The sequence below is a fragment of the Brachionichthys hirsutus genome, chromosome 21, assembly GCF_040956055.1.
Source record: "Brachionichthys hirsutus isolate HB-005 chromosome 21, CSIRO-AGI_Bhir_v1, whole genome shotgun sequence".
NCBI classification, from domain to species: domain Eukaryota; kingdom Metazoa; phylum Chordata; class Actinopteri; order Lophiiformes; family Brachionichthyidae; genus Brachionichthys; species Brachionichthys hirsutus.
In genome coordinates this window covers 5952126-5963932 of record NC_090917.1, presented here as the reverse complement: position 1 = coordinate 5963932, position 11807 = coordinate 5952126, and the positions used below count along the sequence as shown (strand labels likewise).

The following is an 11807-nucleotide window of genomic DNA, read 5'->3' as shown; positions in this document are numbered from 1 at the left end:
CTCCGGCTCTCTCCCATCTCCAAAACATGCGAGTTACACTAAATTCTCCACGCGTGGCTCTGCGACGCACTGGCGGCTTGTCCAGGGTGTACCCCGCCTCTTTCCTGTTGGATTCTCCATTTGCTTGTAGATTTTACCTGAGAACTGGTCGTAAATCTACTTTCTCCTCTTGCTGTCAAGCAGCTGGAAATTCTAACTAGTAATCTATGAATGAAGTTCCACCTGCTTTCAGTGTCATTTAATCAAGTGCAGCAGAGAGTTTAACCTCATGTATACCAAACAGACGGACATAAAGACAAAGGCAGACTTTTAACAACAGAAAAAATTTAATAATCACTTTTTCATTCGACAAGAAATCAGCTGTTGTATTAAAAACAGTGCGACATTCTGTAAAACATTCTATAAAACTACCGTCTAAAAATGGAACTTGGCAACAAATAATTCCGAAAAGATAGTTATAATAAAAAAGTAAAAATAAAAAAATGAACACAAATGTTTATTTCTTTGCCGATCTTCCTCGTCGTATTTTTGGCTGTGGCTCAGCCTCGACGTTTTTCGCTCCGTTTGTGGATTCATCTTCGTTAACGGTCTCAGAAACAGCCTTTGGGCCTCCTCTGGCTCTCTTGGAAGGCCGAGCCGCAGCGGCTCTGTCTGAGAGATCTTTCTCTTCAGTTTTGCTGGTGTTCTTCGATGCCTTTTGGCTTTTAGCGTCAACTTGGTCTCGAAGTTTTGACTTCCTACCCCGAACTGGCTTTTCAGGCGTTACATTTAGAATCTCAAAGACTTCGATGCTATTTTTCCACTTGACGGATCTTTTGGATTTTTGCGCGTCTTCTTTGACCTCACTCGGACCGTCGGCGGGATTTGCCGTGTCATTGGTCACCGTGACGTCTTTTAGACACTTGGCTGCTGGTCGTCTTCCCCTTTTGCCGGACTCTGAGATGAGGACTGTGGACTCTGCTTTGGTTTCCTCGCCGGGAGGAGACGCACCTCTGCGGGCTCTTTTGGCTGGACCGGCGAGAGACGGATCCTTCTTCATCCTCCTCACCCCGACCGAAGGGTCTACCTTTTCAGTGTCCAGTTCCTGCTTCGGGGTTCCCTCTGGTCCTCCAGCAGTGGCTTGTCTTCCTCTCCTACCCCGTTGGAGTTTGTCTGCAGGCACCTCTTTCACAACGGTTTCACACTCGGCGCTGGTCTTTGATTTTTGCCCTCCTCTTGTGGTCCGTGTCGCCTTGACAGCCGGTTTATTCACCTTCGGTGGCTCAGCAACAAGAGGAGCTTCAGCCTCCTCGGCGACAGCCACCTCAGCAGTTTGGATGTTGCTCGGTTCTACGCGGTCTTGCTCCATCTTCCTGGTTTTCCTCAGCTTTTTAACTGGCTCTTGGGGTTTTGGGATCCCAACTGAAGCAGTTGCGTCACTGATTTCCAGCTTCTCCTCTTCCACTTTGGCCTTTCTTCCTCTTTTGGCCCCGACCGGTGGCTGGAGCTGCTGCTTGGTCTCCACACTGACGACTGTGTTTTGTCCCGCCTCGAGTGTCGGCTTTCTCCCTCTTCTGGCTTTTCCGAGAGAAGGAACTGACTTTTGAGTTGCAGCATCAGTCACAGGATTCTCACCATTTACATTTTTCTCAGCAGGTGCTTTGGCCTTTCTTCCCCGAGCCGTCTTCATGCCGGTTTTCTCTGTGGAGGCAGCAGAGTCGTCTTCTTTCTGGGTATCGACGGGGGGAGTCTGGTCGCTGACGGCGTCGGCGCTAATCCCCGTCCGAGTCGTTTCCAAAGCTTTCTCTGGCACCACTTCGGGTTGAGAATTAGAGCTTTCTAGTGGCTTTACCTTTCTGCTTCTTGTGGTCTGTCGAACGGCAGGCGGTGCCGTGGCTTCAGCTTTCCTCCCTCTTCCTTCTCTGACTGGAGCAAGAACAACAGGATCTCTACCCTCATTTGATTTAGACGGCACCACTTTCGGCTTCCTGCCCCGGACAGATTTCTTCTGCGCGGTAGCCACTTCTAATTTGGTGTCTTTGCAAGCCGATGTCTCCACTTCAGGTGAACTCCCAGGAACTTGAGGAACTGATTTCATGGTATCCGATTCATTTTCATCTCTTCCGGGGGAAACTTTGTCTGCATCAGCTTCTAAAAAGAGAAAACAAGAAATGTTAGCAGCGGTTTAGCTTTCAGCTGCATGAATATTGTAAAACGCTGTTAGAGGTTTGCGTGCTCCTTGCAGCAACATAAAGAGATAAAAGCAGTAACTAAAAGTCAGACCTTTGGCCGTGTCAGCTTGGGGAACTTCCTCATTCTGGGGCACGTCTTGCTGCTCGGCCTCCGATGGTTTGCATCTCCTCCCTCGTCTGGGCTTCAACACGGCCTTCTCCAGGGCGACGTCATCTGGCATGCTCTCAATCTCGGGTTCTGGAATCATCTCAGGAGCGTCAGCTTTATCATCGGAAGACTTTTTGGCATTTCTCCCTCTTGTGGGCTTTCGGGTAATGTTGGAAACAAGAGAGACGTTTCTCTCCACGGCGAGCTCAGCATCAGGGGTCTTTAAATGCTTGCGTCTTGACGTCTGTCTAACAGTGGGGGGTGCTGTGGCTTCATCTTTCTTTCCTCTTCTTCCTCGAACCGCAGCAGGGACAACAGGTTCTGCTGAATGTGCTTCTGCCTCCCGTTTCTTCTCAGTGGACTTTGAGTCCATCTTCTTACCCCTTCTGCCTCTAGCAGACGTCTTCTCACGGTTAGGGTCATCAGATGTCGTGTACATTTCTGAGACGATGGCAGCAGCGGTCTCCGTTTCAGGTATTTCTCTACGTACAGTCTGGTCTACCATGTCCACTTCAGATACAGCCTCCTCTGCAGGATCCACTTTAGGCTCTTCAGATACAGGCTGCTCTGCCGGATCCACTTTAGGCTCTTCAGATAAATCAACATTTGTCGTTTCTTTGGCAGACAAATTCTCATCTACTGCTGCTGGAGAGAGAGTTTCTCTGGCATGTGATAATCCATCATGGCCACTTGGCTCCTCCCCCAAGTGGTCATCGCCGTCAACTTCATTGGCATCAATTTCTAAAATGAGACAAAAAAAAAGTTTTAGTTGCTGAAATCTTTGCATCACATTTCGAATGCGTACATTTTTATTTTTTTTAAATAATGGGATTATATAGCAGAGATTAAAACCTCTAATTATTTATTCTGAAGTCTTTGGGGTTCTTAGATGTGACATTGATTTTTCAATATACAAGGAATGATGATGAATATCAATTTTGTGCCGACAACCTTTGAACAAACTCCTTCTCTTCTTTGTCAACGCTTTTTTTTAAAGTGTAAACAGACGCAGATTTTTTTCTAAAATGTCGGCGAACTTTAAAAAAAAAAAAAAAAAAGCAACAAAACGTTCCAAAAGAACATAATTTCAGGGAAATTTCACAATTTGTCATTTGTTTAAAAAACAATCTGAGTAAAATGTACAAATACCACTGAACTTACCTTCTTGAACATCTACCCGGGGAACATTATCAGTCGTATCTGATGGGATACCATCTTCTGGCTCCTCAAGGGCAAAATCTAGTTCTGTATGGAGAAAAGAAAAGAAATCCATAATAAAAATAAGCAGCTTATCAAAACAAGCTAATTTTCACGCGTTGCCTAATGTGATTTATTCCTCAACAATACTCTAATCGGGTCTCTGGGTTGACTGTATTCAACACAGATCTGACGTGACCCGGACGACTGAGCGTCTCCACACTTATTCAAGTTGAAATCCAACTCGCCTTTTGCAACGAGTCCATCACAATCAAGATGTTTGGGATCCTCAGCCTGTTAAAAAAAGGAGGAAAAACAGAACATTATTTTGAAATAAAGCAGTTCAGCCATGCATTCAGGACATGACTTGAATTTGGCCTATACCAAACCCAAAATAAAGATCGCTCCCCCATGGATGTGTTCATTCTGTTGAAACACACTAAAATGCTTTTAGTATTACCTCGTTTGTCTCCAGTTCTGCTCTGGGGTCAGCCGATGGCTCCTCCAGAAGCTCCTTAAGTCCCTCAAAGTCTTCCTCGGGTGCGTTATTCTTCAGCCTTGGTGATTTTAAGAGTCTCTTAATGCCGAAGTTGTCCTCAACAGGTTCAATCTTCTCTCTGGGAGTTTTCAGGAGCCTCTTCAAACCAAACAGGTCTTCAACTGGAGCACTTTTCTCCTTCGGTGTCGCCATTAATCTCTCGACACCAGCAAGACATTCTGATGGCGAGCTCGCCACACATGAACTTCTCCTGCGTGTCGTCTCGGGTAGATCTTTTGATTCTTGCTTACATGTTTCCATAATTTGCTCCACACCATCCTCCAGAAGTTGTCCTTGGAGGTCTTGGAGAGGTTCGGCCTCTTCTTCTGGGGTTTGGAAAATTCTCTTAACCCCTGTAAGGCAATCTTGCTGTTCAGGTTTCTGCCTGGGAGTTTTCAGAAGTCTTCCTCTCAGGTCCTCGACAGGCTCGGCTTTCTGTCTTGGGGTCTCCATGATCCTCTTCACTCCAGTCAGACAGTCTGGTGATTCCGGCGTTCGCTTGGGAGTTGGTGCCGAGGTCGTCTTCAAATCCGAGCACTGCAGTTCACTAGAATCAGAAGAAGTCTCCATGGCAGGCAGGACATCACCGAGGCTTGACTCTCCGTTAAATAGGCGTTGAACAGCCTCGCTGTTGTACCTTTTGTCTTCTACAGTAGAAGAAACGCCGAGCGGAGAGACCATCATTTCACCTGTAGAGGAAGCGTCATTCATCAACGCCAGCTCGATAAACTAACGGTCTTAAGATGGACACGCCGTGGCAGACAGATAAGTCTCAGGCTTTGGTGTCCGTAACAATAAAACACCTTTTACCTGGCTCCTCCGGCGTGTCCAGTCCTGATGGGTCAAGCCAAGGCTCGGCCTGATCTCTTAACGGCGTCGTCGTGACACTGTTGTCATGGGTTACAGAGCTCCTCTTCCTTTCACTTACAGGCATTTTAAACGTTTCAGAAACTCCTAAAAACATGACACCAGATGAGGAGGTGCAATATTGACGTCTATTGTGCATTAACATACGAGTAATTTGCGATCTGATGGAATGGGGGGGGTAAATACCAGTCAAATCCTCGTCCAGCTTCATGTTCTTGAGGAATGCCGTATTGGTGACCAGCCTTGGTACAGCGGCGGCTGAATGTGCAACCTTTATCCGATGAGCTCGGCCCACGACGACGGTGGCAGGAGACTCCGCGTGTCCAGTGCTGCCGTGGCCGTGGAACTTCCTCGCAGGGGTCTAAGAGGTAGAAGAGAACATTGTCAATGCGGCATTTACAATTCTGAAAAATGAAAGAAAGGAAGGAGCATAATGTTGTTTTTTCATTGACAGTAAAACCCAGATTAAAGTACGTGCCCCATGTTCACTCTTTACCTTGGGTTTGGGTGCAGCCGCCTTTATGGGCTTCTTGGTGACCATCTTTTTAGCCGGAGCAGTCGCTTGAGCCTTAGTTTGTCCAAATTTCACAATGTTTGCCCATGAACTTAAGGCTGAATGAAAAGAATAAGTTATTCTATAATCCACACACCTTGATTTAAAAAAATACTATCAAATTGTACTTTAATTTCAGGGACTAACATACCTTTCATAGATCCTCGTGATATTCCACTTCTTCTGCACATTACATGTAGAGCACTCTTCCTCACGCTTTGAGTCTTCTGTGAGCTGATTTTCATGCTCTTCCTCCTCAGCGGTATTTTAGGAGTTACGCTGACTAAGGGCGCCGGGTCAGCAATGGGATGTTCAACTACTGGAGATGGCGTGGTGATGAGTGACACAGAGAAACGCCCCCTCACTGTCGGTGTCCGGACTCCTGGCGTTACCCGTCGATTGACCCGAGGAGTCGGTGCTTTGCTTCCAGAGGGAGACCTTCCTCTTTTTGGAGAAGATTCTGAGGCTTGGATTCTGGACTTTGAGGAACGTGATGTAGCCTTGGGAGAGGGGGTTCTTGATTTGGGTGATTTCTTTCCAGGAGTCACTGCCTTGGTGGAAGGAGTCCTCGATTTTGTTCCAGGAGTCGCTGCCTTGGGTGAAGGGGTCCTCGATTTTGTTCCAGGAGTCACTGCCTTGGGTGAAGGGGTCCTCGATTTCGTTCCAGGAGTCACTGCCTTGGGAGAAGGGGTCCTCGATTTCGTTCCAGGAGTCACTGCCTTGGGAGAAGGGGTCCTCGATTTCGTTCCAGGAGTCACTGCCTTGGGAGAAGGGGTCCGCAATTTTGTTCCAGGAGTCACTGCCTTGGGAGAAGGCTTCTTGGATAATGGAGATTTCTTTGCAGGAGTAGTTGCCTTTGGAGAAGGGGTGCAAGGTTTTGGTGATTTCTTTCCAGGAGTCGCTGCCTTGGGAGAAGGGGTCCTCGATTTCGTTCCAGGAGTCACTGCCTTGGGAGAAGGGGTCCTCGATTTCGTTCCAGGAGTCGCTGCCTTGGGAGAAGGGGTCCTCGATTTTGTTCCAGGAGTCACTGCCTTGGAGGACGGCTTCTTGGATAATGGAGATTTTTTTGCAGGAGATGCAGCCTTGGGAGAAGATGGCTTGGATTTTGGTGACTTTTTCGCTGGTGATGGAGTCTTGGGATTTTTGACACTGGGTGACTTCTTCGGTGGAGTCCTCGTTTTTGCAGGACTATGTACATCCTGACACTCTGGGTATTCCTACAAAATAAAAATACATTTTTGAGATCATGATGATAACAATTGTGTTAGATTTAAAGAATCAATCACACTCCAATCAAGTCGTACCTGCAGCAAACCAATGACTGATGCTCGTCTGAGAGACTGCTTGGCTTTCAGCAGGCACAAGCTTCTCCGTGGGGCAGCACCCTTTCGTAATGGAGAGTCAGGAGGGAGTCGCTTGTCGAATAATTCAGGACTCAGCTGACCTCCGAAGGAGACCCGTTTCTTCTTCATTTGTTGTGTGGGCAAGTCGGATGAAAGTTCTCCACTTTTGCGCTTTTTGGACGTCTGGTTCACTAACAAGTGGATCGAAAACATGCATCATGAATACTTGTTAACTTATTTAATATCTTTAATATAAAAAACAGAGAAATGACTATGTTGATTACCCTTTTCAGCTTTCCCAGAGTTGCTTGGGGATTCTTTCACAGAACTGGTCACCGTTTTGTTTTCCTGGTCCTTCGTCTCTGGAGGTTTGAACTCGTTGCTTCTCCTTCTCAGAGGTGACTTTTGTGTTTGAGCAGAAACTTGCTCTGTAACCTCGGGCTCCTGTGATGTTTCCTCAGTCTTAACTCCATTTTCTGCTCCAGTTCTGGTCATCTCATCAGAGGGAACCTGAAAGGACTTCCTGCGCTTCTTAACGGACCTTGGGACAACATTATTGATCATTTCAACCTCCCTCTCGTTTTCTTCAGCTCCAGAAGGGATTTCAGCTTCATCCTTCTTAGGAGTTGTTTTGTCTTCTGTAGACATCACGGGGTTTCCACCAATTGTATTGACCGAGCCAGGTTTCGGAGTACAAAACTTTGAGGTCGGTGTTTGAAGCAGACTAACGGAAGCTTTTCGAGGTGTCTTGACATCCAGAGATTGTTTGATCATTTGATACAGCTCATTGAAGGGCGAGGTGGTCTTGTCATCCTTCTTGGACTCCACCGGCACCGTTTTCTCCAGTGATCGCTGGATGTTGTCATGGTTCGTTTCATCTTTCAGAAGACTGTCTGAAGAAGATTTAACCAACAGATTAAACTTAATGGAATAGTCCTTTATACTTAGTAAGCATGAAAAATAGTTTCACATGTCCTGTAGAGCTCCATATGAATCTACTGCAAAAGATAATGTGCACAGTAACACCACTTAGAGTGAGTTGCTTCATGCAGTTAATTTGTGTCGCTGTAATTTAATGTCAAAATGCACAGCTGATAAGCAGGCAAAGAAGATAATCCCTCAGATAATCCGGAATAGTCGCATTGTCTACCTGTGGAAACGTCAGTGGTGCTCTTTTCGTTCGCCTCAGCGGCGACCGCGTCCCCCAGTTGCTGGTCTTGAAGAACCTAGACATAAAAAGCATTCAACAACACTTTCAGAACGAGATTCAGCTGGAGTGTGAGCGCAAATAAGAGGATGGTAATGTGAGAATGATCTAATTGTTAAATAAAGAAATAAAAATTACTTTAAAGGTTTCTGTTCTGGTTCCTGACAAAGAAGACCTCCTTTTCTTTGGTGTTGGTGCTGGAGGGTACTCAAACCTGAAATGACAAAATGCAAAACCTCAATAGCACACCATTAAAGCTAACATTTCTCTTGCATTTGGAATATGAACCCATAAATAAATTGAAACACCATTTTGATTTTAGGTCCAACTAACACTACACTGGTGGATCCTACATTCTCATTGAGGTGCACCCCATAATAAATTACAAGTGTACATGCATGTACCGTTTTTCCATTGGTTCCAATAAACAAACAATAAAGTAAATTAAGGCATGCCTTTTAAATGACTGAATTGCTATTACGCACACAAGACTTAATATCTGAGGTTTATAACCATCTAACAAATCAGAAAAAAAATGAGAACGCATCCAACTAAATCCAAGTAACAGATCAGAGCAAAGTCTGACAGACCTCTGAAGGTTTAACAAGTAACTGATATTACTGCTTTGCACACGTGTGAGCAATTTATACAATCAGAATACTTTAATAATCCCACAGAGAAATTACATCAGCAACAATGCTCCACTCAACAAAGTCAGAATTACTAAATCAACAGTACGTACATTGTGCATTATTAGATAAAGAAAACAATAATGTATAGAAATACTTAAAAAAGCAATGTAAGATGACCTGAAGTTACTCCCCGTGTCTCCGGTTAAATGTACAAATAATCTGCCTCTAAACAGGTTTATATGAACAGATCAAACACTGACAGAATCCATCCCGTGTACCAAACAGGTTTGCTTTCATATTCTTATTATGTAGTGATCATTTTAATGTGATATGTGTACCACTTAAAAACAGACGTGAAACATCAGTACGTTTAACTTGTCCAGTTTCCAATAGGATCCCTTCTGATGTACTGAATTCTAAAATGTGTCGTCTTCCTACTCACCTGAAAGAACGATCGATAATCGTTATCACATCTCCATGCTTCAGCCGCTCAAACTGCTGCAAAGCTTCTCCATTCACACGAGTTGGATTCACGGAGCTCAAATTGGTCAAAATAACCTGCGGGAAACGGAGCAATGACCTAAATTACAGGGCTATTTGCATATACGGTGAGAAATAGACAATAGCGGTTATTGTTCTGTGTAGACAGGTTGCAGCGCATCAACTCCATTCTAGATGTCCCTTAACGTTAAGACATTTTAATGTTAATAAATATTCTCAACGAGTCGTTACCTCTTTATTTTCATTCAAGTCAATCCTGCAATGTTCTTTGGAGACTTGAGGAAGCTGAATCCGAATATCACAGTCGGGCTTTCTGCAAAGAGAACAAATTCATGTTTAATTTAAAGACAGGAAGAGACATGCTTTTGAAATGCTGACGTCAGCGCCGTATGGCCCGCCTCCAAACCAAAATGGTTAATGCGCTAGCTCCGACAAATTAAACGTTATCTTAAATATAGCAAATAAACCCGTTTTCATTTATCATTAACAGTTTTAGGTAAATACTTATAAGAGGAGATTTAACCTGCGAGACGCAACATGGCAACCCAAAATCTCATGAATTACACGCACTCACCGTCCAAATAAGCATGTTGCTGTGAGAGGAAACTCCGTCCCATCTCCTCCACTCCTCTTAATCACGACTATTTTCCCATGTAATGGCATTCTGGCTACGTTACCTGGGAAAACACGATTGTCAAACTATAACAAATAACTTTTTTTAAATGTACCATTGACGCGAGTTTGCTTAAATTTGAGCGAACTAAAGCGAGGACAGAAGGAAAAGCACGTGTAGAAGAAGTCTTACCTGGAAGTCTGTTCAAAGACGAGTTAAATCCCGAATATCCATAAACACCGACTGGAATGTAGCGAAGAGATAATTAATTATCAGATTATTGAACTACCATTCCCTAAAACATAAGACGACGAAGAGCAGCGGAAGAGCAGCAGTCATCTGTCCTCTCTGTGTCGCGTGTTGTATCCCTCCGCCGCACTACAAACACGCACTCGCACCGGAAACACCACACGGTTTAACTATAGTTCTTTTTTATTGACATTCATATGTTGTTCATTGTGGTGTTGTTGAAGTTCTGTTCGGCTGGTTGCAGCAACTGTGAAATGTAGCTACACACCAGGATCTATTTTGTTTATAATTTCGGCGGAATAATCCCACGTCAGGAGGGCGACAATGATTTTAAAACATATTTGAAATTCCGCGCGAACAAATGCGATTGGTTGGAACGTCACATTCTTGTTGAGAGGGCGGTACCTGCCTCAATTCAATTCACCAAACTTTATTGACAATTTGGCACGAGGAACATCCGCGGCCAGAAGTGTTTGGGTCACTTTAGAAATGTCCTTATATTTGATAAGATAACAAAGATAACTTTAAACTAATTAGAAATACACTCTTTACATTGCTAATGTTGTAAATGACTATTCTAGATGCAAATATCTGGTTTTTGGTGCAATATCTACGTATGTACTAAGGACTTTCAACGGAAACAAGACCGCAAGGGCTTTTTTGAAATGTTCCTCTTAGACAGGATGTTTGACTGTATTTGTACTGTAATACATGCTACTGTTTGACTGTACTTGTACTTTAACATTCTATCTAATAAATATATTCATCATCATCAGGTGTATAAAGGCCCATTTCCAGCATCTATCACTCCAGTGTTCTAATGGTACAATGTGTTTGCTCGTTGCGTCAGAAGGCGAATGGGTGACTAGAAACCCCTCGAGTAATCATGTTAGCAGAGCTGAAAACAGTTTAGCTGGTTAGAAAAGCTATGGAAATGCATTGGATGTCCCAAAACTTGTGGCTGTGGGTATACAGTATATTTATCGTGATATAATATGCAAACGAGAGTTTAAATAATCTTAATGAATAAGTTACTTATTACTTTAAGTTACGTTTTTCTTCTCGCCCTCAATAATTGCATCCTTTCTCCCCTAAAGTCTTACTTTGCATGTTCAACATTAGCCAATGTTTCTTCTCCTCTTTTCTACAGCCGACATTGTAACTTTGTGTGTGTCGGCAGATGATGATTAATAAAAGTATTTCATTTCAACTTCTCATTATTGGTTTAACTCCGAACAGGTTCCTGTGTACACACGACATGATGAGACCTGAACACACGACATGATGAGTCCGTCTGAGTCAATCTGGACCCTCATTTGAATGAAGACTTTTATTTTGAACATGAAGACTTTTACTTTGTAGGAATTCATAAATTCACTCAATGAAACCACATGATTCAAATGATTATTTCATAAATCCCTGCAGAAGCCTGTTGACACTAAACAAAAGTAATTCGTTACACTACTCGTTACTGGTAAAAAGTAATATTATTACTTTAAGTTACTAGTTACTTTAGTTACTTTCCCAACACTGGTGATGTATGTGTGTAGAGACACTTCCCTCTGTCCTCCCTCCTCACATAAACACTCTCCCTCCATCTGCTGCACGAGTCGAAGAAGAAGAGCAGAGTGGATGAAATTCATTTTTTGGGGTAATGTTCAGCATGCCACAGGAGTGGAGTATGCGCAGAACTAACCTGTACGTGATGGAACAGGATTGCTATGACGGTAGCGCTGCACAGATAACATGCAAGCTCCGAATGAAGTATATTAAGGATCAGTTAACGCA

The 11807-nt window shown here is 44.0% G+C and overlaps 2 protein-coding genes across 2 annotated transcripts; both read right to left on the bottom strand.

Annotated features, from left to right (window-relative positions):
* Positions 1 to 496: 496 nt before the first annotated feature.
* Positions 497 to 2392, bottom strand: LOC137910442 (protein bangles and beads-like). Its single transcript, XM_068754879.1, has 2 exons — positions 2263 to 2392; positions 497 to 2130 (listed from the first exon to the last, which is right to left on the bottom strand). The coding sequence occupies exons 1-2, from the start codon at positions 2390 to 2392 to the stop codon at positions 497 to 499; spliced, it is 1764 nt and encodes a 587-aa protein (XP_068610980.1).
* A 1563-nt stretch (positions 2393 to 3955) lies between these two features.
* mki67 (marker of proliferation Ki-67) lies at positions 3956 to 9820 on the bottom strand. The gene is made up of 16 exons (XM_068754878.1): positions 9732 to 9820; positions 9389 to 9470; positions 9099 to 9214; positions 8163 to 8238; positions 7102 to 7738; positions 6779 to 7008; positions 6531 to 6691; positions 6303 to 6404; positions 5955 to 6050; positions 5626 to 5897; positions 5418 to 5533; positions 5108 to 5282; positions 4865 to 5008; positions 4637 to 4743; positions 4162 to 4552; positions 3956 to 4047 (listed from the first exon to the last, which is right to left on the bottom strand). The coding sequence occupies exons 1-16, from the start codon at positions 9818 to 9820 to the stop codon at positions 3956 to 3958; spliced, it is 2886 nt and encodes a 961-aa protein (XP_068610979.1).
* Positions 9821 to 11807: the final 1987 nt, after the last annotated feature.